Source organism: Emydura macquarii, unplaced genomic scaffold (genome assembly GCF_026122565.2).
Source record: "Emydura macquarii macquarii isolate MOO-44397 ecotype Brisbane River unplaced genomic scaffold, CSIRO-AGI_Emac_v2 contig_1305, whole genome shotgun sequence".
NCBI lineage: Eukaryota > Metazoa > Chordata > Testudines > Chelidae > Emydura > Emydura macquarii.
The window spans coordinates 2,272,468-2,300,283 of NW_027131442.1; the positions used below are offsets into that span (position 1 = coordinate 2,272,468).

General features: G+C 47.6%; 1 protein-coding gene across 1 annotated transcript in view; it reads right to left on the reverse strand.

The window, feature by feature from the left end:
• Positions 1–8,771: 8,771 nt before the first annotated feature.
• Positions 8,772–27,816, reverse strand: part of LOC137154825 (zinc finger protein 585A-like) — a 100,346-nt gene continuing 81,301 nt past the window's right edge. Inside the window, exon 5 of the mRNA XM_067550677.1 lies at positions 8,772–9,794. Coding sequence (XP_067406778.1) covers positions 9,622–9,794 — 173 coding nt within the window. The 3' untranslated portion in view covers positions 8,772–9,621. The remainder of the gene's footprint in view (positions 9,795–27,816) is intronic.

Genomic DNA, 27,816 nt, shown 5'->3' on the forward strand with positions numbered 1-27,816 from the left:
GAGTGGTGTCTGTCATGAGGGTACATGGTGCCCCCCACTTCCAATCCCCCACTCCCCTGTTCCCTTCACAGGGTGCTCTGCACAGTGTGCCACTGCTCCACTGCCCAGCATAGTGTCTGGTCACCCCCGTGCCCCACATGGTGCCCCCTCCTGTCCCCATGGGGCCCCTAGTGGTGATCCTCCTCTCCTGCACCATGCCCCACTGCTTCCACAGTGCCCCTCACTCCTCCCTTACCCCACACGTAGCCCCTGCTGTCTTTTATCCCTTGCCTCCTGGTATGCCCCCTATGTCCGCCCGCCCCCTGCAGCGCCTTCTTCCTGTCTCCCATGGTCCCTCCCCACTTCCCCTGTTCCATTGCTCCCTCTGCCCTACACGATGCCCCCCCAGTCCTGCTGTCCCTCCCCCAATCCCCTGTTCCCAACAGTTCTCCCCATAGAGCCCCACACAGTGAGCCACTGTTCCTCCCTGCCTTTTTCCCTCGCGTGCTGCACTTCAGCCTCCTCCACGGTGCCCCATGTTGCCCACACATAGAGGCAAGGAGCTGGAATATGGGTTAACGCTCTTTAAAACTTTGGCTGCAAACACGTACTGCTTGAATATTATTTTTTTTTAAATTTAATGTTAACATGTTATAGTAAGGCTAGGCCTTAGTACAGGTTGTCAGAACTTCAAATTTTAAATAGGCTTATTTTTAAAAAGAAAGATGTTAAATAAAAGAAAATCTCAGGTTTAAATTAAAAAAAATATATTTAAAGCATTGATTTTTATCCAGCCTACTGCATTTTGGGGGGTGGGCTAGTGGTAGAAAGGCCTATTCTTTGTGAGTTACCACTGTCCACTGTTCTCCTCACTGTGGTGTGACATGGAATATTGAGCAAAAGGACTTGCTCTGGAATGTCGAAGCAGTGAAAGGTGTGTCCCAGAATGCAGAGGTGTCAAAGGGAAAGGGTGGCATCACAGTCCTTGTCCAGAGAATTGCCACATTCTTTTCTCTACTATCCCCAGTAGTTGTCTGTGACATCCTAATCATTTCCCCCTCCTCCTCTCTTGCCTCTTTGTCCTGCTTTAGAAACTTTCCACCCACTCCCCTGTCTTTTTAACCCTTGGTTAGGATGTGGACACAACTTCTTTGAACCTGTCACCTCTTGGGCGTCTCTTCCTCTGACATAGATTGGACAGCCGTTTGCTCAGTGTCAGCACTCCTGTCACAGGATTGCCATGTCTGTGGGTCCCCCCTGCACCTGTGATGGGAGAGGGGTGGCTGGGGTGTGTGTGTGATGTTGTTACAGTAAAGAGTTCAGATTCCAAAGCCAAAAGGGACCATTGTGAGCATCTAGTCTGACGTCCTGTCTAAAGGCCAGAGACCTGCCCCTGAATCGGTCCTAGAGCAGAGCTTTTAGAAAAACATTCCCTCTTGATTTAAAAATTGCCAGTGATGGAGAATCCACCATGACCCTTGGTAAATTGTCGCAATAGTTTATTACCCTATTATCCAAAATGCATACCTTATTTCTGGTCTGCATTTGTCTAGCTTCAGCTTCCAGCCATTGGATTGTGTTAGCCTTTTTTCTGTCGATGGAAGAGTGCAGTAACAAATATTTGTTTCCCATGTAGGTACTTGCAGACTGTGATCAAGTCACCATTTAATAAATGCCTGGGAAATTATGCAGGCTTCAGGTGGGCTGTGGGTGTTGGGGGAGGGAGGGGGAATGGCAGATGGCCAGCTAAAGAGGAGGCAGCAATGGCAGATGAGTAAATTACCTGTGATGACTGCCCATGGGACAGTGGTGGGGGAGTGAATGGTGGCAGCAGGTTAGTAATTGCATGTGCACCTGTGCAAACTGTCTTTCCTTTGGAGGATGTTACGCCGAGGTGTGTCCCCGAAAGGACTCTGTTCAAAAAGGCAATGGCCAAAGCGGGAAGATAATACTGCACAGCTGTTTTGTCAGGGTGGTGCTCCCACAGCTGGTACAGGGTGGGAGGAAACCACACACTCCATTAGCAGTGCTGAGGGGGCTGCATTCCCCTGCAACGTCCATGCCTGAACAGAGCTCTAGCTTTGGCTCGAGTTCTCTTTCGTAACCCCCGGGGAGCAGCACAAAGTGCCCTGCAAAGTGAATAGAATTTGGCAGTGAACCAAAGAGAAAGGAAATGCCTAAACATGCCTTACAAATGCCCATGTATTGTGAGCTGGGCAAATTACCTCATGGATTCTAAGGCTAGAAGGGACCATTATGATTCTCTGTCTGACCGCCTGCATAACACAGGCCTGCTTGCGTTGGCGCAGATCTTTTATCATACACAGCCAATCTCTCAGTGCCTCATTCTGGCTCAAAGCTGAGGGCATTAATGAAACCAAGAGCCAGGCAATTGATGTGAGTGCCTTTGCCTTCCTATAGCTGCTGTTACAGTAAAAATGCCTTTTCCTTCAAGTTGTCTCCTTGTTCACCTAGGCGGTGCCACTGCCTTGCCTGCAGGGGGATTGGTAGGAGGGTGGTTGTCAGAGCAATAAATAAAAGGGGAGGGGTGGGGGGTTGTATGGTCTCCGGTACAGTGTGTGAGCAATGGGCAGGCTGTTAAAAGCCCAGGAGGTGGAGAGAGGGCAGACCGGCCTGGCGGTGCCCTGACAGTACCTCATATTAAGTTGTTTAAATACCACCAGGCAGTTGTGTTATAGTATCTCCTACACCACTTACTGGAAGTGGCCCTGCCTGTGATTCAGGTGGATCCTGGGCCTTGCTGATGGGATCTCCAGAAACTGTACTGTCCAGCTACTCGAAGTTGCAGCCCCTGTGAGCTCTCCCTGAGGTCCCAACGTTGTCCTTACAGCCCAGCCTGGAACTCCTTTCCCTTACTGTGGCACAGGCTTGCGTCCCATTCGTATTCCCGCCCCTTCATTTAGTCGGACAGCTGTTCATAGCTCTGTGCTTCTTTCAGCTGTGCTTCTTTCCCCAGAGGAGAAACCCAGGACTTCAACATGGGCCCATGTCAATGCATGAGCCAGGGCCACTTGGTAATGAGGAGCATGACCCAGGGTGCGAACTCCCCAGGTGCTGGAATCGCAAAGGGACACTCTGGGCTGCGTGCCAGCATTTAAACAACGAGTAGACATCCAGTCAGGATGACAGGCTCCGGAGCAGCAGAGGGCTCGGAGGCAAACAGACAAGCCAACCCAGGTAGCCAGCAAAGCAGTGTGGGATGGCAAACATGCAGCAGCTGTCTCGGGATGGGCACGCATCCACTGAGCACCTCCCACAGCTCAGCGAATCAGTGTCCAAAGTGGGGTTAGTAACACGTGTTAAAATGCCAGATGATGCACAGCAAAAAGTGCAGTGGTGGCCTGGTACTTTAACACAACCTAACTCATGTTAACCCCCAATACAGTTTAAGCCAGACAAGCCCTAAAGGTGCTTAGACTCGTGTAGCTCATCCCCCTTCCTGTACAGGGCTAACTAGATGACTGTAAGCACCTTCTGGCTGCTATAACTGTGTCCACACTAGCAGACCTACAGTAGCAGTGTAGAGTGCTGTACTTACACCTTTTGACCACCAGGGGCTGCTGTGATGCCAGAAGAGAGGGCAGCTGACTTATGGCTGGAGCAGCCAGCCGCGAAGAGGGAGGGGTTGTGAGGCTGTGTTCCTCACAGCACCCTGTCCGTGGGGCCAGCTGAGAAGGCACAGAATATGGAGGGAACAGTGTGGGGCACATGGGGCTGTTAGGAGGTCATACGGAGTGGGATTCAGAAGGGCTAATGGGGGGATAGACTGAGCCAAGGGCACAGAAGCTAGTAGGGTGACTGGAAGTGGGGGTGCAGGGCCAGATGGGTGTGTGTGAGGGGAGGGGTATTGAGGGGAGGGGGAGTTGTAGGGACATATGGGGATGGAAGGTGCGGGGACAGGGCAGAAGTGCCTGACTGAATGAGAGAAGCTAGGGGTCAGCCAGGGTCCGCATGAGGAAGGGTCCACAACTCTCTAACAATCCCTTTCACCTTTCCCCCAAAAAACTCAACTCTTCCATACTTCTCCCACCCACACCTAACAACCCTCCAGGTTCACTCCCAGGCACCTATGCAGCACCTACTTCCCTCTCCCTCAGCTCCTCTGTTACCCTTGACTCCTCCAACCCGTTGCCCTGCTTCTGAGGGGTGCAGAAAATACGTTTCTGCATTGCAATTTAAATGAATTATTACTCAAAGTTCTCTATTGATATGCCTCGTAAGGATTTTATTCAGGAAGTGGTTTTTGACAAATCTTTTTAGTTGTCTATATTGTTACACATACTTTGCTGACAGGGATTTTGAAATAAATTACCAAAATAACTGAAACTAGTGTAATTATATTGTGTTGTTTTGCCAAATAAAATATGCAGAATTTTAAAATATTGTTCACAGAGTTTTTCATTTTTTTGGCACAGAATTCCCCCAGGAGTAATACCAAACACGCACTGTGCACCTGCCAATCACACAGTTCAGCAGGCCTCAAGAGCAGTTGGACCTTAGAACATTTTGGTTGGATCATCTTAAAGATTCACACTGGCATCTCCACATGCCATCTGAATGGATCAGCTTCTTTCATAGCAAAGAAACACCTGATTAGACAGACCTTTGTAACACATTAGGCACATGGTTCTTCTTCATTACATCTCTATTTAAAAGAAGTTCCTGAGTTTTCTTTCCATCACAAGGACCGGGCTGTCCTGCTCTACCCCTCAGACCAATCCATGCTGAGACAGGACTGCAAGTCCCACCCCTAGATGTCACCCATTGGCTGAAACTGAGGTAGGTGTTGGGGCAAGGTCCTGGCTGGGTCCTACCTGAGAGGCAGGGGGGAGTGGGGGAGAGGCAGGGAGGTTGTCCTGGCTCAATCCCAGTTAGATGTGTGCATGTGTGTGGGGGGGGGGGGAGAGAGACAGAGAGAGAGAGAGAGAGAGAGACCTGGCTGGATCCCAGCTACATGGGGGGGGGGGGGAAGGAATATCCTGGGTGGATCCCTTCTACATGGGGGGTGTCTCCCTAATAGAGTAGGCTGTGACCATCTACTCTAAATTCCCCCACCTGTCTGGTCTTCCCCATGCTGCTGAGCCGAGTTCCACTCCCTGCCCTACACGGTCCCTCTGCTGGGCATCATGGGGACAGGACCACTCCCTGGTCTACATCTGCTGGATCTCCGAGACCTTGGCGGTGGCAGAGGGGCACTGGTGTGAGTGACCTGGTGAGGTTGGTCAATGTAGTAAAGCCTTTGCTGCAGTCAGCACAGCTGTACGGCCGCTCACCCATGTGTGTGTGCTGATGGATTCTCAGGCTTAAGTTGTGTGCAAAGCCCTTGCCGCAGTCGGTGCAGTGGTACGGCCTCTGCCCAGTGTGCGCATGTTGGTGGTTGGTCAGAGTACTGGCATGGCTGAAGGTCTTGCCACAACTGTCACAGCGGTGTGGCCGCTCCCAGGTGTGCGTGCGCTGATGTATTCTCAGCTTTGAGCTCTGTGCAAAGCCCTTGCCGCAGTGTGCATGCACTGGTGCTTGGTCAGTATGCTGGCATGGCCGTAGCTCTTGCCGCACTCAGCACAGCAATACGGCCACTCCCCAGTGTGTGTGCGCTGGTGTACTCTCAGCTGTGAGATCTGTGCAAAGCCCTTGCCACAGTCAGTGCAGTGGTGTGGCTGCTCCCTGGTGTGCGTGTGCTGCACAGATACACAGTGACCAAGATCAGAGCCCTCTCGCTGCACAGACACACACACAGACACACACACACACACACAGATAATCCCTGCCCTGAAGTCCTCACAATCTAAATAGGCAGGAGACAAAAGGCAGGAAGGGAAACCAAGGGTCAGAGAGTGCCAGTGATTTGCCCAAGGTCACTAGGCAAGTCAGTGGCAGAGCTGAGATTTGAATCTGGGTGTCCTGGCACCTATGCCAGCATCCCCACCACTGGTGCACACTGCCCCACTGTACAGCACCAGAAACCCAGCTGCCCATCTGTGCTAGGTAGGAAACCTGCACCTTGTCTTCTGCTGAATCTAGCTCTACTAGGTAGTCTTATGCGAGAGAAATACCATCCCTCCATGCCCAGATCCTGAGGAACTATCCCAGACTGAGGTGTCAATAGAGGAGGTTTTGGAATAAAGCAATAAATGAAATAATAATAAGTCTACAGGACCAGATGGTATTCACCCCAGAGTTCTGGAAGAATTCAGATATGAAATTGCAGAACTGCTAACTATATGTAACCTATCAGCTCGGAACTAGATGATTGGTGGATAGCTAATGTAATGCCAATCTTTTTTTTAAAAAAAGGCTCCAGAGGCGATCCTGGCAATTACAGGTTGGTAAACTGTGACAGGCTGTATTCTCATGTTCACCCTTTTAAGATAAATTTTGTACAAAGTATGTCTTTTCATGTATCATTTGAAAACTCATAATCTGGTGAACACTGTTGTCCTGGTAAAATCTGTGTGGTAACATTGTATGTAAAGTTACAAGATTTTACTGTATGGCATTACTAAGTTTAGAAAAGCAGGTACAGACCAGTTCCTCAGAAACAAGAGGCAATTGATGCTTCAGCCTGATGTCAACATAATCAGATGGGTCATCATCTAGTTAAGCAGCCATTCTTCAGCAGGAAAAAGGGTGTGAGCCAGAAATTTACATATTGGCAAAGACACAGTTGGGGGTGGGGAGTCCATTACACAGATCTGCTGTCACTTGAATCCCAGCTGGAAATAATTCTCAAAGGGAGGAGGAAGGTATAAGAATGGAGAACAAATCCCATAAATTACCTCTTCTCCTCTCCACTCACAGTGACAGAAACATCTGAAAGAACACTGAACTGGGGGACTAGTCCTGGCTGGAGGGCAGCAAGCATGTGATGCGAAAGACCTTTGCTATGAATTCATTTAGCTTGATAAGTTATATGTTAGTTTGCATTTTACTTTTTATTTTTCCTTGTAACCAATCCTGATTTTTATGCCTCGTTATTTGTACTCACTTAAAATCCTCCTTTCTGTAATTAATAGACTTGTTTTATCTAGACCAATGTGTTTGGATTGAAGTGTCTGGAAACTCCACTTGAGATAACAGGGCTTGTGCATATTATTTTCCACTGATGAAATGATGGACCTATAGGAGATAGCATTATGTAGTAGAGAGCTGGGCAGTACGAGATGCACATTTGGGGGGAAGGGTGTGGGACTGAGTGCTTGCTGGTGTTTCCCTGTGATGTAATTCACTAATATCACTCATACTATGTAGCTGGGAGTGATTTACAGGTTGGAGGTAGTGTATGAACTGACTAGTAGTTGTTCTCACAGCAAAGCAGTGTAAAAAGCATCCCAGATTGGAGAACTGAGGGGACACAGATGTTCAACAGTCCAGATTGTATCCTGGGTAATGTCACATAAGCCTAAATTCAGTACCAGGCAAATTGGTTGAAACTATAGTAAATAATATAATTATCAGACACATAGATGAACATGATGTATTGGGGAAGAGTCAACACAGCTTTTGTAAAGGGAAATCATGCATCACCAATCTATTAGAATTCTTTGAGGGGGTTAACAAACATGTTGACAAAGGCAATCCAGTGAATAGAGTGTACCTGGACTTTCAGAAAGCCTTTGACAAGGTCCCCCACCAAAAGATAGAGGAAAGGTTCTCTCATGGATCAGAAACTGGTTAAAAGATAGGAAGCAAAGGGTAGGAATAAATGGTCAGTTTACACAATGGAAAAAGATAAATATTTAGCTCCACCAAGGATTTGTGGTGTTCAACATATTCATAAATGACCTGGAAAAAGAGGAAAACAATGAGGTGACAAAGTTTGCAGATGATACAATATTACTCAAGATAGTGAAGTCTAAACCTGACTGTGAAGAATTACAAAGGGCTCTCATAAAACTGGATGAGTGAGTGACAAAATGGCAGATGAAATTCAATGTTGATAAATGCAAAGTAATGCAGATTGGAAAACATAATTGCAACTATACATATAACATGATGGGGTCTAAATTAACTGTGTTTGTGTGAGAGAGAGAGAGCTTCTGTTTTTGTGTCTGACTTTGTGCCCCATATGTATATGTCTGCATGTGACATAGTTTGTGTGTGTTTGCATCCGTGTGATTTTCTGTGTGGAATTTCGTATATGTGTGTCTGTGTAAGAGTCTCTCTGACTGTGTTTCTCTGCATCCATGTGTTTGATTTTGTGTGTGTGTCCCATTCCCATAATGACCCTGTGGGTCGGCAGTGATGTGCATGAGTGATGATCAGCAGGCCCCAGACAAGGCAGCAGGAGTAATTGAGTAGGACATTAGATAATATCTCCTAGGGATAAACATTTTAAAATCAGCAGGCCTGGATAAGTCACACCCAAGAGTCCTGAAAGAGTTGGCTGAGGAGACATCTGGCCTGCTGATAATTTATAATAAATTGTTGAATACTGGAGAAATTCCAGAAAGCTGGATGTGTGGATGTTGTGCCAATATTAAAAAAAGTGCAAGTGGGATAACCTGTGTAATCATAGACTGGTTGGTATGACATGAATCCCAGGCAAAACAACAGGAAAGTTGATAGGGGATTCGGCTGATAAAGAATTAGGAATGGGAATAGAATTAATGCCAGTCAAGATGGTTTTATGAAAAATAAATACAACACAAACATGATTTCATTGTCTGATGAGATCACAAGTTTGGCTGGTAAAGGGAACTGCATAGACTATTGTAAGGCAACGGTGGGGGAAGTTTCTACTGGGGTCCCATAGGGATCAATTTTAGGTCCAATACTGTTCAGCATTTTTATTAGTAATCAGGATGATGTAAATATAAACGCATTGCTGATTAAATTGATTTCACATGAGAACGACACTATAAACTCTTCTCTTTCCCTCTTCACAACTCCCACTGCCCTGCGTGCAATGCTCCTGCCCGACTGGGCCCTGGAGTGCACTTGAGGCTTTGTTTCCCAGCTCACCTCAGTGCAAAAGCCCTTAACCAACATATCTATATATATCATTTTCACCCGCAGCCCTTACTGACAGCAACACAACAGTCCTGGAAGTTAATAGGCATTTCAATGGTTCCAGTCTTACCACTAGTCATGATATGTGGAGGTTTGCTTTAACTCCCAGGATGCCAAAGTCCTATGATTACAAGCACATTTCAATTTAAAAAACAAACAAACAAACAAAAAAACCTTTTCTAGCCCTCACGGCTAGGAAGAAGGGGTGGAATTGGTGACTCCTAACACCTTAAAACTCAGAAAGTGAGTACAAAAGAAACCTAACAGCTCTGCATTAGCTCACCCACAAGACATGGGTTGGATGCAGGAATCACAGGAGGAGAGTCTCTGCCCTGAGTAACAGATTAATAGATGTCAAAGCCAGAAGGGCCCATTGTGACCGTCCAGCCTGACCTGCATAACGCAGGCTGGAGAATCCCACCATGGAATATCACTTGGGATCAGGTCTTGGTGGCATCTCTGCCCAGCAATGGAGCAGAACCGCCCCATGTTGTCTCACCTTGGCCCTCCCTTCCTCCCAGAACTGCACCCGCGCGCTAAGCTACTCGGTGTCTGACGTCTGTCAGCAGGCGGTGCTGTGCCACACCAGCCAGCTGGCACCAACCTGGGTTGTCAGGCCACGTGGAGTCTCCTGTGCTGGTTGAGGTGCGCCTTCTGGCTGAAGGCCCTCCTGCACACAGGACACGTGAAGGGGCGCTCGCCCGTGTGGGTGCGCTGGTGCCTGATGAGCTTGGAGAACTTGCTGAAGCTTTTCCCGCACTGGAGGCACTTGTTGGGCTTCTTCCCTGCATGGCTGAGGTGATGCGCCTGCAGGTTGGACCTGGAGACGAAGCTCTTCCCACACTGGTGGCAAACATGCGGCCGGTTGGCCGTGCAGACCCCGTGCTTGAGGACAGTGGAGCTTCTGGTGACACTTTTGGGAGTCACGGTGCAGGAGCGGGCCACGCAGTGGTGCGTGATGGAGGTGCTTTGGCAGAGAATCTGGCTGCCGTCGGGGCCCTGGTAGGGCCATTCCCCTGCGTTCAGGGCCTGGTGCTTGCTGGACCGCAGGCCCTGCACTGGAATGGCTTCTCCCCAGAATGGCTCCTCTGGTGCATCTGCAGGGCCAAGAGGGTGAGGAAGCTTTTACCACATTTGGGGCAGAGAGGGCGCTGCTCCCATGTGCTTGGTAGCTGTAGGGAGGGGATATGGGACAGCGTCACCCTCTCAGGAGCTTTTTGCTGCCACCGCCTCAGCTCCTTGCCACCCATTGTGGCTCTGACGTCAGCTGGAACACAGGAAAGCCTGTCATGAGGAGTTGTCTAACTCTGCCCTGTCCTGGGAACCCTCCACCATTATGACAGACGACATCTTTGTAGCACACTGGGAAGCTTCATCCATCACAGCGGTCATTTTACTAACCTTCCCTGTGACAAAGCATGCTGGGAAATAAAATCCACCATGATGGCCACCTAAACAGTCTTGTCATGCTGGGAGAAAGGGCTGAGGGAATATGGTATAAAAACAAATCCTCTTTCAGTTGCCTAGGAAGAAGACTGAACTGAAGTGCCCAGGGTGGAAATCATAGTTTTGGGGTGAAATACCGACCTTTTACCTTTACCCAGCTGTCATTTTCAGCAGGGACAGGACTCAACAGGGAAGGGGAGCACAACAGGGACATCCATAGTGGGTCAGAGAAACCAGCTTCAGTCCCTTATTGTTTGACCTTCGATTCTACTTGGTCAACCACACATAAACCCGTGAGCCTTTTGGACTCAGCCCAAACAGTGTGGAATGGAAAAACATGGAAGGGGGCATTCAGGAATTACAGCCACTAGACCAATATATTTGATGGTATTCCAACCCTCCTGTTCCTGCAGTGGCATTCTCAGACTGCAGTTCTTAGGGCAGTGCATTGCCTTCCAGGCCAATATCTGCACAATGTCTGGAGTGACAGGGGCGCGCAATGCCACCACCTGCAAAATATAACTGTACAAAGTAGTTAGTAAATCAGCTCCATCACAAGTTATTTTCTTTTAATGCCAGGGCGCTGACTCTCTCTCTACGTCTCAGTTCCCCACCTATAAAACCAGGAAAATAATCCTTCCTTTCGTATTGTCTATTTAGATGGTAAACTCTCTGTGGCAGGGACGGTCTCTCACTGTATATCTCAGCAGTGCCCAGTGGCCTGATCCCAGGTACGATGTGTCTATGCAGCCCCTGGCACAACGGGGCTCTGATCTCAGTTAATCATACGATAATAATTCAAAGGGGATACGGCACGCCGTTTTTACGGTGGACAGAGAATGAACTGTTATCGGACACAGCTCAGGAATTTCCATTAGACACAGCTCAGGAATTTCCATTGAGTAGTTGGTTCCTGGCTCTGTGCTCACACAGTCCTTGATTCTCTCCAAACTGTGTAAAAAGGATTTCCCTGCAAACGCTGAGCCGTTCCCAACTGTGGAATCAAAATTGTAAGATTATAATTAGAGCTGAGTGAAAAACTGATTTTATGGTTCACGGGCTGAACAAAAAAAATTTTTTCAAAAATTTGTTCAAACTGAAGAACTTGAAATTGTTTTTGTTTCAGATCAACTGAAACCTTTTGCTTGACTTAAAATGGATTTTTTAAAAAAATGTTTCAATTGTGTTGTTTTTGGGTGTTTTTCACTCTTTTTTTTTTTTTTTTTTTTTTAATCGGACAAACTTGAAAAAAGTAGAAATGAAACATTTCAAAATGGTCAACACAAAACCTTTAGATTTTTTTTAAAAAGTGTTTTCATTGTTTTTTTCAGCTGAAACGACTAACTGAATTCAACCCAAATTCAGGAATAGTTTTGGAGCCACAAAAAATGCATTTTTCAGTAAAAAAAATCATACTCACCCCCCAAAATTCACCCCAATCTAGCTACAACGCCCCTTTGCAGCAGGGCTGGCTCGCTCTGGAGAGGCGGCTGGGGGCATGACAGCCTCTCTGGAGGAACCAGCTGGGGATGGAATACGAGTGGAAGAGCTGCATCCCAGCTCTGTACTCAAGATTTTGGTGGGTCTGAGTTGATCCAATGTTTCTTACCTTTAGTGTGGCCCTTTTTAGGGACGGGAGGGGGATCTGGGACCCACGGCGCCTGCCCTTGCTCCAGGCGGGTGATCACATCTGGCTTGGAAACGTGGAATCCTGTGCGTGGGGGAGAGAAAGGACGGAGGTGATGTGGGTGGGGTTCTCGGCACAGGGGGAAGTGCGATTCCCATGGGAGCGAAGCAGCATCTGGGACCCACTGGGAATGGTGGGACAGGGAAGCCATGTTCCCAGCCAGGGTATGGGTGTGTTGTGGCAGTAGGGGATGGACAGGGTAGTACATCCATTCTCCCCATCCCGACGACAGCCTGGCCAAGGGCCGGTACCAGAGCCCCTCCCCAAAAGCCACATATGAACAAGGACAGGCAGACATGGCACCCCCAGGGAGTTCCTGGGAAGGGGGATTTGCACCAGGCAGGTCCATTCCTGGATCTCCTTTTAGATGGGAAGTGACAGCCTCTCTGTAATGGACACTGAGCATGGGGGGTTGGGAGGGGCTGACCCCTAGAAATAAAGGGACTTGAAGGATGTGCCCACTCAGCCTGGCCTCCTGCCTAACTCGGCCAGAGAATCTCCTCCAGCGATTCCTGCCTCTGGCCCAGTACTCCTGGCTGTGCTAGAGCCGAGCTATGAGAGAGACGCCCCATCTCTCCTGAGGGGGAGGGAATCCACCCGGCTCAAGGGGAGCTCTCCCAATGGTTCATTCCCTTCCCTGGTAAACACGGGCTCCTTATTCCCAGGCTGAATGTGTCTCCCTTCAGCTCCCGGCCAGTGGATCTAGCTCTGCCTTTGTCTGGAGCTTAAAGAGCCCTCTGCTCCCAGCAACCCCTCCTCACGTCGGTGCTTATAGACCGGGATCACATCACCTCTCCACCTCCTCTGGGACAAACTGAACACACAGAGCCTTTAGTCTCTCCCCGGGCTGCTGGCTTCCCGGGGCTGAATTCCAGGCACCCAGAGTTGGCCCCAACTTCCCCTGAGACGCGCAGCCCCCTTACCCAGCGCCCGCAGGCTCCAGTAGTTCATCAGCATGATGTCCCGGTACAGGTCCCTCTGCTTCTCATCCAGCAGCTCCCACTCGGCCTCCGTGAAGGTCACGGACACGTCCTCAAACCGCACTGGCACCCGGGGCTCCCCACTCAGTGCTGGCTGCTCCAGGGACCCTCCCCCTGTCTCCAGCGAGGGTGAGGGATAGGAGTCCGGCTCAGGTAGTGGCACTGGAAACGTTGGAAGGAGGGAACAAAGCTGGGTGCAGCTCAGCTGGTAGCTGACATAGGTCAGCGATGGCCCTGGTGCCTGGCGCCCAGGCCTCCACTGCGCAGCAAGGGCAGGATCCATGGTGGCTGGGGACAAGGGAGGGTCAGTTGGGAGGAAAGGCAGGGGAGATGCAGCCTGGGCTAATGGGGCAGGCACTGGGGTGGGACTCAGGAGGCCTGGGTTCATTTCCTGGCTCCACCACTGAGCTGCCAGGTGAGCCTGGATACGTCACTGCCTCCCTCTATATTCCCTCCCACCTTTTGTCTGTTTAGACAAGAGCGTCCCAGGGCAGGGACTGCATGTGTGCAGTGCCCAGCGTAACGGGATCTCAGTCTAGGTCATCAGGTGTCTGAACAGCTCCTGGCATGACGGGGCCCCAATCCTGTACACAGACAAAGGGGGAGACGCCCTGCTCGAGGGTGGGGAACGAGGCTGGCCAGTCACATCCCCTCCCTGCACTGACTCCAGCAGACTCATGAATTATCCTGTGCCCCCCATATCCCCTCCCTGTCCCTTGTCAGCCCCCCCACTCTGCCCCATACTCTGCTTATTACCTATTTCCTGAAGGGGCTGGGGTGCCTCTCTGGGGACACATGGCAGCTCTTCCTGGGACACACACTCAGGATGGGGCTGCAGCTGCTCTAGTTGGGAGCCAGGATATTCCCATAATGCCCCAGGGGATGCCATCTTCTCTGAGGTCACTTTCTTGCCATTCACACCCACTGTGACCTGGGGAAGAGCCAAACACGTCAGCATGGAGCCGGGCCTGGGACCCTCCAGTCCAGTGGCTCTCAACCTTTCCAGACTATTGTACCCCTTTCAGGAGTCGGATTTGTCTTGTGTACCCTCAAGTTTCACCTCACTTATAAACTACTTGCTTACAAAATCAGACACAAAAATACAAAAGGGTCCCAGCACACTGTTACTGAGACATGGCTCACTTTCGCATTTTGACCATATGATTATGAAATAAATCAACTAGAATATAAATATTGTACTTACATTTCAGTGCATAGTACAGTATATAGAGCAGTACAAACAAGTCACTGGCTGTATGAAATTTTAGTTTGTACGAACTTCGCTAGTGCTTTTTATGTAGCCTCTTGTAAAACTAGGCAGATATCTAGATGAGTTGATGTACCCCCTGGAAGACCCCTGCGTACCCCCAGGGGTACGCGTATCCCTGGCTGAGAACTGCTGCTCTATGGAAAGTAGGGTCTGAGAGGGGAGATGGCAGGGATATGGAAGGGGTACAGACCCAAGGGCCAGCTGGGGGTGCTGCAGGGACTCATGGGAGAGAGAGAGGCCAAGAGTCCTGGCTAGAACCAGGCTGCATCTGTCAAAGTGTCCCCCGGAGACAGCTCTGCCAGTGCCCCTCATTCCCAATCTGCAGCCTCCCGGCCATCCCAGCCCTGGACACAAGTGGGTTAAGCTAACTCGGAGTAAGGCACTCTTATTCCGGAATAAGAGTGTCCACACATATACTTAATCAATAGTTAATCCATTTTAAATCCTCCCTCTCCCCCCAAACCCCCACCCATATACACCACTTTATTCTAGATTAATTACGTGTTTAGACAAGCCCTAATCTCTCACTCAATGGTATTTTTTCCAGCCTTTAAATCATTTTTGTGGCTCTTCTCTGCACCTGCTCCAATTTTTCAACACCCTTTTAAAAACGCTGACCCCAGAACCGGATGCAGTGTCCCAGTATCGATCTCACCAATGCCACATACACAGGTGAAATCACTTTCCTGCTGCTCCTTGCTACTCTCCTGTTTATACATCCAAGGGTCGCATTAGCCCTTTTTGCCACAGCATCACACTGGGAGCTCACGCTGAGTTGCTCATCCACTGACCCATAAATCCTTTTCAAAGCCACTGCTTTCCAGGATACAGTTCCTCATTCTGGGTAAGGTCTGCCTTCCTTGTTCCCAGTATGGCTTTGCATTTGGCACCATTGAATCCAGATCACTCTGTATAACTGTTCTGTCCTCATCATTATTACCCCTTACCAATCTTCGAGTCACCAGCACATTTTATCAGCAGTGATTTTGTATTTACTTCTAGATCATTAATGAAATAAAAGCGCTGGACTGATCCTTGCAGAACGTCACTAGAAACACCATCACTCAATGAAGATTCTCCATTAATGACTGAGATCTATCAGTCAACCAGTTTTTAAATCCATTTAGTGTTTGCTTAACGAATATTTGTATGGTGCTGAATTTTAAATCAAAATGTTGGACAGTACTAAATCAAATACCTTACCAAAGTCTACCTCTATTACATCTACGCAGTTACCTTTTTTGATCCAACTCGTAATCTCATCAAAGAATGAAATCAGATTTGTTTGACAAGACCCATTTTCCACAAAAACCATGCTGCCTGGCATTAGCTATATCCCATTCTTTAATTTTTATCAGACTTTATCTTCCATTCCCTTATTCTGCCCAGGATTGATGACAGGGTACCCTATCAGAGGAACCAGCCTATAATTACCCAGGGCATCCAACTTGCTCTTTTTAAAATATTGGCACAACATTAGCTCTCTTCCAGTCTTCTGGATTTTTCCCCAGTGTTCCAAGATTTATTATAAGTGAATGACAGTGGGCCACAGATCTCCTCACTCAACTCTTTTAGGACTTTTGCGTGTATGTTATCTGGGCCAGCTGATTTTTAAAAGTTTATCACTAGTAATTTTTTTTTTAACATCCTCCTTGGTTACAAATAGTCTGGAAAGTATCTGATCGTCCTTTGTAGGGTTGCCGATTTTTTAATTGCTGAAAACCAGACACTCCTGCCCCGTCCCCGAGGTCCTGCCTCTCCCGGCCGAGGTCCCGCCCCTTGCCCCACCTCTTCCCCTCCGCTTGCTCCTCTCCCCCCACACTTCATCACTTGCTCTGCCCACCCCTTTCCCCCGCCACTCACCTGCTGCTTGCAGAGCCAGGCTGGAAGGAGCTGACAGGGAGCCTGCCTGCCCGCCCACTCGGGACACAGCGGTTGGGCTCTGACTCAGAAAAAGAAGCATAGTTAGCACACTCGGAGCCTTTTAACACTCAGCTTTCCCATTCTCTATCTTTCAATGTACAATGCTATTCAACTTTTCCTAATTTCCCTAAGACCAGGTCTACACTACCACTGATGTCAGCAAAATTTATGTTGCTCAGGCATGTGGGAAAAAAACCACATCCCTGAGCAACGTACGTTTCACCAGCATAAGTGGTAGTGTGCCCAGCGCTATGTTGGTGGGAGACCTTCTCCCACCAACATAGATACCATAGCTCATTGGGGCGGTTTAATTATACTGACGGGAGAGCACTCTACCATTAACACCGAGTGGCTACATAAGAGATCTTACAGCACTGCAGCCTTAATCTCCCCATTGATTTATAATTAAATTAGAGCCTGGTAACATAGTACCAGGAAAATGATGGTGAGGTTTTACTGTTTGATTCGATCTGATCTGTGCAATAGTATTTGCACAAACCCAAGTAGATTTTTAATTACAATTTTCCAGGCATAAAAAAATTAGAACAGAATTCATAAAGGTATATTGAAATCAAATCGTTTATCAAGTCTAAAGGTAAAGACTATGGTCTGGATAAAACCTTTTAAACCTCACTGCCTAAAATGAGGCATTTCAATTGGACACTTTAATAAAGCTAAGTAGGTCTTCAGTCGTGCTGAACAGGCACAAAAATCTCTGAAAACCAGGCTGCTTTTTTCTGTGCGTTTTAATATACAGTTAGGTGCCAAGTTTTAAATTTTTGGACATGTCACCAGATGCTGCATAATCATTTCTTACAACTTTGTATTCTCTTTATACTTCAGGAGACGTTAAAAAACAAAACAAAAACAGGGCAAGAAACTACCTAGCATAGCCACAAAGAACTCTCGTGAGAATGGCAATTGAAATTACTTAAACTTATACTTCTGATCTTTTCTTGCTGCTGCCATAAGCTCCTTGGCGGCTCCTGTCTTCAAAAATCCAGCAAACTCGGCACATGTCATTTTATAGTTGAAGAGCACGAATAACTCAGCTCTCACCACGTCTACTTGGAGCCGATTTCTTTCCCCAGTCCACAAGCTCTTCATAACACTGAAAATGCGTTCCACAAATGCGTTGTTGGGAGGTACAGCAAGCACATGTTGTATAATTTTAAGTAAGTTCGGGGCCTCACAGCGCTTAAAGAATTCTACCCATACCTCACAGACACTGATTCGACTGCGGAGCTCTTGCTGCTGCTGACACAGTGTTGATTCAGCATCCTTTGTCGAACTCTTTAGGGTTGGTAGCACATCATTCAATGTACCCATTTCTGTAAATAATTCATGTTCGTCCACTTGAATGTCCAAGTGTGTAGTCAAAGCACACAATTTGTCTAGCTCAAGAGGTCTGTCCAGATTGAGTGGTGCACACAACTTATAAAAAGAGGTTTTGCTGAAATCAAACCACTTTTCCAGGTACTGTACCATGCGTGTGTAAGCTCGTTGGGCATCTCTGACAAATGTATTCTGCTTGTTAGGCGGTAGTTTCTTCAAGAACTGGGTCACCTTGTCCCCATAGAAGCCTCTCTTTTGTTGATTTTGAATCTCTTTTCTCAGCTTATTGAACGTAGCATAAAGTTCAGTTACCTGAATGTAATCACTTTCAAGAATCTTTATGGTGTTGGTAAATTGGCTCATAATGTTGTGCACAAAGTAGATGTACAGCTCAGGAAGTGTAATAGTTTCATTGTCGGACACTGCGTCCTCTTGCTCAGAAAGAAAGGCCCATATTGCGCGACACACGTTTTCCTCTCCTTTGCTCACAAAGTAAGACTTGAGTGCAGGCCAATTCTTCAGTAACCTGTCTATGGCAGTGAAAAGGGTCAGAAAACATGTAGGTATATGACGTAAGATTTCTGAATATTCTGTCTCCACGAAGTCAAAGAACTCTTTAAGTTCACTAATATTCTTTGCACGGGACGAGAATTCACTGAAAACCTTGATGACCAAGTGCTCTACATCGTAAGAGAGCATTTGCAAGCCATGTTTCGCTGTATTGTGTACTATGTAAGCACTGCAATGCCCTGGCAGAAGGTTCGGTAAATCCAACATTCGTTTTAGGTGCATGAAAACAGACTTGTGTTTTCCAAAACTGACAGATGTGTTGTCTGCTCCATATGCCACAATTTTATTAGGTATCAGACCGACACTTTGAAGACAACTTCTTAAGTTGTTTGCGATTGCCTCTGATGTTTCGTCTACATCTTCGAAAAAGTCTATGATACACGTGCAGCTTCCTTTATCTTTATTAAAGTAACGGATAGCAACCGGGAATAATTTTGTGTTCCCTTTATTAGAAGCACCTGTTACTATTGAGAACGACGTTGATCCAATGTCTTGCACAGCCAGTTTTAATGAATGGGGTGCTAATACATTCTTGATCAAAGTCTCTGCTTTTGTCCTTCCACAGTGAATTTTGGAAGCTATCTTGGAATCAGTGAAAATGGAGCGGTACAGCTTATTTCCACAATCTTGAGAATGGTAGCTGTGGTGATATTTAACTCCATGATATGTTAAAAGCAATTCAGCTGCGCACATGTGTTGTTCTTCGGAGGTATCACTCTTTATGAAGAATTTATCGATAGTACCGGACTGTACCTGTGCTCGTTCTTTGATTTTGTGACCTGCTGTCGCTGCATGATTCTTGATAGCTCTTACGGAATCATACTTAACCGTGAATTGAACGCGACAAATAGAACAATATCCTGCGTCTTCACTTGCCTTTGTAAGCCAATTCTGATACTCTGGGAGTTGCAACCACTTGTCTTTAAAAGAGCACAGACTTCGAATCTTTTTCTTTTCGGGTTCCACCATTTCACCTCGCACCGGTCTGACTGCCGCACACTTTAGCCACCAGATAAAAGATGTCGACTGTGGGTGCCGCGACTAACTACGTAGCGGACTGTTGAGGCCAGCTGACTGGGCACTTAACTCTTTAAAGGCCGACTGCTCCCGACTGCTTGTGGTTGCGCACTAAAAAAAGTTATTCAAAGAGACAATCAAATATATTGTTTTGACAGATATGTTATGCGAATTTCAGGTTTTATTTGTTACAGGACGCTAGAAGAAGATAGAAAATTGTGGTAACTAGACTTTTGGTGTCTGGTCAATACTTGTGAGTGGAGACTGCGCAGGTCCCCTTAAATCTGGACTTTTATATTAATTATATTATATTATCCTCTCTAATTTGTCATAAGATTTTTTCTGATTTCAGTGGAGCTAAAGTTAACATAGGTGTTTTGAGCAGCTTGTGTAATATGCAATTCTGCAAGGACATCTCTGTATATTTGCATCAGTTCAGTTAGCAGCACCCAGGGAACAGCACTAACTGCTGCAGCTGTGCATCAAACATAAAACTGCATGTTTACAGTTTCACCATTTTTCATGGTTGGTAGGGGTATTATTAAGCCATGACAAAATGGTGTGAAAACTATTAGATAATATCATTTACATTTGTCTCAGCTGCTCTCAAGATTAACAAAACAAGGCACTGACATGTTGATATATTAAGTCAACGGTATTAAAATAATATATTCTGAATTTTGTTTTAACCTTTAAGACTATAAAAAAAATCACGCAGAAGAGAGCATGCAAAGAATTTAGTTCATAATCTAATACCACATACTGATCACAGAAAATGTTGATATTTCCATATCAGTTACCAGTCATTCCTTACAATGCACAGTTCTGTATCTTCAAGTGATAGGAAGCTGTACTTGTCAGGTGTTTCTCAGGGCTATCTTCATTTTTCTATACTACATTGACTCTTAACACACAGGATCTGTTGTTCAAACTTTTGCTGCGAGTATGTCTACGCTGCTGGCTCTGTGGCAGTCGGTGCAGTGGAATCAATTGTAGGAGTCGTCTAGAGGCTGCTGGTTGATGCCATTAATCCACCTTCCCGAAAGGGGTCGCAGTGAAGAGGCCGTGGTATGGCAGTGTAGACCAGACCTGAGTGTTGTGCCAGAGAAGTTGGGCTGGGGGCAATTAGGGGGCAGTGGGGCAGAAGGGGGCTTGGTCCCCAGAATGAGGGGTAATTGGGACAGAAGGGGGCTCAGTTGCTGAAGCAAGGGATGGGGATAATTAGGGTGGGGGGCGGACTGTCCCTGGAGTGAGGAGCAGAGGCGGGGCCATTGGCAGAGGCACCATTTGGAGGGGCAAGGTGGGGCTCTAGCCCCATCTTAAATTTCGTACAGGAGGCCTGATCCAGGCTCATGTCCTAGGCCCAGGCAGAGCTCTTAACTGCAGAGCATCCTGAGGCCTGGTCTACATTGCCGCCGGCGGTCGATGGGAGATACGCAAGCTACGTATCTTCCGTCGACGTACTTACATTGCCATACCGCGGCGGCGTCATGGTGCTGTCGATGCAACCTTACTCCTTTCGGGGATGTAGATTATTGGTGTTGACCCATCTGGGATCGAACACTGTGGAACCCACAGTGTAGACATACCCTGAGTGTGGAATGAGAGTTCGCTGCTCTCAGCTTGTGCCCCTGAGACAAGGAGTCCGTATTTTGCTTACAGAGGCAGGGTGATTAAGATAAGAAAGGGATGGCGATCACAGTAAGGATCTGGAAATCTTAGATGAGCCTGTGAAACAGGAAGGGGAGGTGAGTTGGGGGGGAGAGGAGGGTTCAGGTGTATTCAGGCCAAATCCAGAACAAACAACAGAAATTGCATCCACAGAGTCCATAAAGTTGATTTTCTTTTTTTCTCCTGGTAAACAGGATTTCTCTTGAGTTTGACAGTACAGTAATACCCCGATTGCAAACACAGAAATAAAACATCCACAGGGAAAAATCACCACAGAATAAATCTTTTCTTTCCTCTATAAGAATCAGTGGTATTGGAAACATCGCATTTCAGAAAACGCACAGTCTATTTAAAAACCCTTACATTACACATTCCAGTAATCAAAACCCTGATTGGGTCTGTCTCCAGGAGCAACCAGACATTGAAGGAGATGCTTCCCTGCTGTTATTGGTCACTGCATTTGGGCCAAACACCCCTGTCCTGCTGATTATTGTCATGATTTGTATTATTCGCTGGGCACCATCTGTGTGCTCAGCAATGTTCAGAATATGTCAGAAGAGGCAGTCTCTGAGCCAATGCGTATAAAATGTGTAGCCCTGGATAAGATAGTTAAGTATGAAGTGTATAGTTAATGAGCACATATTAATATCTGTGAGTGCAGGTGCTGATGGCAAGAGAAGTTTTACCTGATTAAGGACTGGAAGATTTGATCCTCCAACTTTTCTTCAAGAGGAAAAGCTGCCCAGGGCTCCGGTGCCTGTTTATTTTCTTTTCCTGCCTGCAGTGGCCCTGATAGAGCTCAGAAGACTCAATTTTTTCCCTCAACTTTAAAATGTGGAATTTTCTTCGTGTTTGGTTTTAAATATTCTCCTGTGAGAACTGCAACTCAATCACTGCAGTGTTGTGTTTAAGAGCCTTCTGGAAAGTAACTAGCCGTGCTGCCAGCTCATGGTTTTGTCATGAGTCTCACCAGGATCATTATTGTTTTCCTTAGAGCCCTGGAGCCAAGTGGAGATGAATTGATTTCAGCCTTCAGTCTTAAAGAAAATAAGTTTCTAGCCCTCGTGGCTGTGGAGAAAGCTTGAAAATGTGACTCCCATGCATCCTAAAGGCTCAAAAAGCAGAAGGCAAATAAAAAGAACACCAGATCTATTATTTTTACATAATCTCATGATTTTTAAGACAGTTTTACGATTTTTGATGAGCCTGACTCATGATTTTTGAACATTTGGGGTTGTCAATACCGTGAAAGCGACTTGAAAGTGTCCATTTCATTCCTGTTTAAAGTCAGTTTCTAGTCTAGTATTTATAGTATGGTAACACCCCTATAGCCCCAGGCAGGTGCAGTGTAAACTCACAGAGCCATGCCCTAACTCTGTTTCCAAAAGTTAAATGATGTGGTCCAAGCTTGGTGAACTGCAAGAAGTAAGTAGCCTAAGCCATAGAAAGTCATCTAGATTTTTCTACCATTGTTTCAGTTGTTGTATTCCAGGGGTAGTAACAAAGGGCATTTAAAAAAAATTTAATCAGTATTAGAGGTGAGTGGGTCTAATATTTATTTTTCTTTCTTTATATAGGAATCAGAGATAGCTCATTTCTAAATTATTATCTGCAAAAAATTTTTTGTTTTCAGCTGCCTAAGTAGCCCCTGGAATCGCGGTTAAAGTTGCCCCTACACCAAAATCTGAAATCACGCTATTGGGACGGAAGGGGGCTCGGTCCCCTGAGCGAGTGGCCGGGGTGGGGAAACTGAGGCACGGCGGGGTAGCCCGGATCCCCCATCCCAGGCGGCGCTGCCTACCTTGGTCCTCCGGAGAGGCTGGAGCCAGGAGCGCCCCGGGTCACTCCAGCAGCAGCAGCTGAGCGCCGGCAGCTCCTCCTCCAGCAACGCATCAAAAACCCTCCTGCCGCCTTCGCTGCACGATCGTGATTCGCAATTTGACTGTCTAGCTTCTCCTTTGGCTCCTAATCCACTTTCAACCCTGCTCCAATGCTCCGCCCCGGAGCCGGCTTGGGGGGGGGGTCTCTCCGGTCCCACTCCCAGCCGGGGCTCAGCTCCCCTCTTCCCCGCAGCCAGCCGCTTCCTCCCGGCAGCAGTTCCCCAATTCCCTCCTCTGCTGCGGTTTGATTCTTTCCCTTCCCGCCCTGAGCCGCCTCTCCTATTACTCCGGGTCGGGGGGTGGGCTGGCACAGGAAGGTCCCTTCATTATTCCGTCCCCCCTCCATAAACACCGCCTGTTTTCCCCAGGCACTCAAAGATTTAGCCATCTCTCTCCTCCTCCTGGATGCTTTTAATCCTTCAACTTCCCGACGTCGGGAAACGACTCTTCATAGCCCCATTTGGGGCGTTTTGCTCAAATCCCCAGCTCCTGGAGTCATGTGATTCTGGGAGACTCTCTCCTCCCTCTGGGGTGACCAGATGTCCCGATTTAATAGGAACAATCCCGATATTCGAGGCTTTTTCTCATATAGGCACCAATTGCCCCCCCCCCCATCCTGATTTTTCACTTGCAATCGAGTCACCCTACCTCCCATCCCCCAAAAAGAAATGGCATTTTCTAACCTTGGTGGTTGTAGAATAAAGCTTGAAAATTTCACCCGCATTCCCCGTCAATATTCTGAAACCAGCAGGAGTGGCGGGGGAGGGAGGGAGCGGGCGGAGGGACGGGACATTATCCCCAGTGCCTCTGTTGTTGCCTGGAGTAGCAGCATGGCCAACTCTCTCAACATGACCCGATGTTGTCCTCTAAGTCCCAGCTCCTGGAGTTCTGTGATGACAAGAGAAGCTTGCTTTTTGGGAAAATCCGCTTTCCCCAGTGCTGCTTGGAGACAGTGGTGAAGGGGAAAGGACAGTTCAGTTTGCCCTGGGGCCCCTTTCTGAGAGGGTACCCAAACCGAGTGGTATTGTGTCCTGGCACATGAGGTCATAGTGTTGCCCCTCTGACACGACACGGGCCCAGTCCCAAGGGTCCGGAGCCATCACTGCAGAGTGAGCACAGAGCTGGCTTCCTCTCTAGCCACCCCTCATCCTCTCAGATTTTTGCCCTGGACTTCTGAAAACTTTTGTTCCGTCCTTTCTCCTAGCTCTCCTGGTTAGGGAGAAAAGCTTGAAAACATGACCTGAGTGCGAGCCTAAAGGCTCAGATACAGTGTGCCACAGAAGAGCCTCACATTTATTAGTTTTAGGATCATTGCATGATTTAGGGCCCGCGGGGAGGGGGGAGGGGGCTGGACGCGTGATTGTTCAGTGTTGGGGTTGGCCAGGCTGCCAAAAGGTCCTTGAAACTTTATTTGTCTCTGTGGATCCTCATTCCTTTCTCCCGGAATCTTTGAAATGTTCTTTCCTACAGATAATGGGATTTTCCACTGCATGCTCAGGCTTGGTCTACACCAGTGGCTCTTAACTTTTCCAGATGACTGGACCCCTTTCAGGAGTTGGATTTGTCTTGCAAACCCCCAAGTTTCACCTCACTTACAAACTACTTGCTTACAAAAGTCAGACATCAAAATACAAAAGTGTCAGAGCACAGTATTGCTGAGATATGGCTCACTTTCTCATTTTTACCATATAATTATAAAATAAATGGAGTGGATTATAAATATTGTATTTGCATTTCAGGGTATAATATATAGAGCAGTACAAACAAGTCATTGTCTGTATGAAACTTTAGTGTGTACTGACTTTGCTAGTGCATTTTATGTAGCCTGTTGTAAAATTAAGCAAATACCTAGATGAGTTGATGTACCCCCTGGAAGACCTCTGTGTACCTCCATGGGTACATGTACCCCTGGCTGAGAACCACTGTCTTACTGCAATAGTGCTGTGTGTGTAACCATCGAGACAAAGTACTTCAGGGAGAATGACCCTGAGACAACAAGCACGTCCACCTTACCTGGAATCCAGCCAACTCCCATGGGTCTAACTTCTCCCAGTCTAATTTTCCTTAGCTCTCAGAAACCTCTCTCTCTCCCTTGGGGGTGTGAGCCTCTTTGAGTTCCCCAAAGGTACCGAGCCATCCCTGGGCAAACCTGTCTGACAGGGGCTGAGCCAGGGCATCAAAGTTAATGGATCTGGCATTGTACTTTAAGTGTCTTTGAGAAACATATATCTGGATCCATATCCCCCTTCATGGGTGCCTTTCCTGACACCTCTGCTATCAAGCTGAGTATTAAGACAGTGAACTAACTTCACAGTAGCCGGTCAAGATATAGTATATCTAGAAATGGGTTTCTGTGGCTATATCTTGAGGTGGGTTTCTGACCACGAAAGCTTATGCCCAAATAAATGTGTTAGTCTTTAAGGTGCCACAAGACTCTCGCTGTTTTGCTAAAAACAGACTAACATGGGTACCTCTCTGGAACTATATCTAGATCATTATGGACAGCTCCAAATCTGTCACATCTGCTGTAGCAATTTTAACATCCTCTACGCCAGACTGTAAATTAGGCCAGTATATATATTTTTCCCCATGACAGATTTTCATTCCTGATTTTTGATGGGAGATTTAAAAATGAAATGAAGGTATTTTTTACATTCTGATTCAATGTGAAATTCCCCCTTTGGTTCAAATGATTCAGTGGCAGACTTAAAGAACTCCAGCTCCTTAGCTTTTCAAAGAGAAGATTGAGAAGTGACTTGATTACGGTGTATAAGTACCTTCACGGAGGAAAATCCTGGGTACTGACGGGATCTTTGATCTAGCAGAGAAAGGCAGAACAAGAACCAATGGCTGGGAACTGCAGCCGAACAGATTCAAATTAGATATAATAAGGCACAAATTATTAACACTGAGGGTGATTAACCACAAATGCATAAGGGTAGTGGTGGATGCTCCATCTCTTGATGGCTTTGAATCCAGATGGGACGCCTTTCTGGAAAATGTCAAGCACAAGTAATTAGGCTCAGAACAGAGGTAACTGGGTGAAATTCAATGGCTGTGCTATGCAGGAAGACAGACTAGAATCTAGTGGCCTTGGAATCGATTAATTTATTAAATAAAAAATGTTGGTTTGTTTCCCCTTTTGAAACCGGAATACAGGGGGAAGGTCAAACAATTGGGAGAAAATGGAGGGAAACTACCCCCTTCTCCCCACTTTCTGTTTTTAAAGCCGTTTTCAACTAGAAAAATGTAGGGAAAGGTTATTTGGCTGGTTGGTGTGTAAGTAGCACTCAGTTTTTCCTCAGTCCTGTTGTTTTTCTGACATCCCCCTGCAGGAAAAAGGGTAGGTTCAGAGTAAAATCATGTCAGAGTTCAAGAAGATCCACCTGTTCCTGACCGAGGAGCAGCTGCTGCTACAGAAGCTGGCAAAGGAAGAGAAGGACTTTGTGCAAAGTGTACAGGCAAACCTAGCTAACCTCTCGGAGCAGAGCACTGCCCTAGGCAAACTCATCACAGAGCTGGAGGAGAAGTGCCAGCAGTCATCTCTGGAGCTGCTAGAGGTGAGAGTATGTTAGACATTCAGGTGGGTGGCCGAGCGGCCAAGGGGGTACAGTACAGTACAGCGCAGCAATGTGGGAGATGTAGGTTTTAATCCCAGCCTGCTGCTGTGTGGCTTTTCCTTCTGTGAGCCTCAGTTTCCCCATCTGTTAAATGAGGCTAACTGGTAGAGCTGGTTGGGAAATAACTTGGGATTTTTCCCTTTGCTGAAAAAGATTTTTTTGGGGGTGGGAGTTTGGGAAAAAAACCCCAATGGAACATATTAGGGTTCACCAAAAAAACCTTTTTTGACAAAAAAAGGCAGTGCTGTCAGTTGACAGCAGACCCTGATTCTCCTCCGTTCCCCCTCTGCAGGGTGTGAGGCGTCCGCTGAGCAGGTAGGTGGCCATGGTCCACCTCTGTTCCATTTCTGCAGGGCAGCATGGCTGGGACGGGTCTGTGCAGCTGAACCCAGCAGTATCACAAAACCACAGCTATGGAGGGCTGGAAGGCACCTTGAGAATCATCAAGTCCAGCCCCCTGCGCTGAGGCAGGACCAAGTAAGCCTAGACCATACTTGACAGGGGTTTGTCCCTGTTCTTAACAACCACCAGTGACAGGGATTCCACAACCCCCCTTGGAAGCCTGTTCCAGTGCTAAACAACCTTTAAAGTTTATACCACCCTCCCCCCAACAGAATTCCCAGCACTGTGTTGCTTGTGGGAGTATTTAACACTGTGGGAAAACCTGCCCAAATCTTCCCAGGGTGTGATGGGAGTCAAGGGCTGAACTCCCACAATCCACTCCTGCCGTGAGCGTGGCTGAGGGGTTTTGGGTGCGGGTGAGTCCGTGGCACTGTTTGCTGGGCCCTAGGGTGTTTGCACACAGCTATAGGGTCCATACAGCTATAGGGTTTTGGGCAAGAAGGAAGCACAAGTCCGACCATGCAGACAGACGGTGTGAGGACTGTACGTTTGGATCAGCTATTGTGTCTGAATAAACTGGATTCTGCAGCCACAAAAGCTGGTCTCAGTCCAATGTGAGAAGGGAGCCCCCCTTGCCACCCCACCTAGGGGAAAGGCCCATATCACAAATTGATGCCAACTCCAGGGGTGCTGAGGCACCCATGGAAAAAAAATAGTGGGTGCTCAGCACCCACCCCGGGCACCGTTCTCCGCCGAGTGGCTCTTCCCCCACACAGCTGCTGCGAGCTGTTCAGCTGGCTAAACCTGCTGCCCCTGGATTAGCCTGATCTAATCAGCTATTGGACCATGCCTTCCTGCTGGGGCGGGGAGATGAGTCATCCCCCCTGAGGGAGCTGGGGTCACTGCTCTGGCAGTCAGGGGCCAGGGCCAGGAGGATGGGCCCCAGGGCCATATAACAAACAAACAATCAAAAAGCCTTAGGGATAGGGAGGGACGGGGTGTGTGACTGGTCAGGAAGCACTGGCCCGGGCTGGGCTGGGCTGGGGTTCAGCTCTCAGCCCCGGTT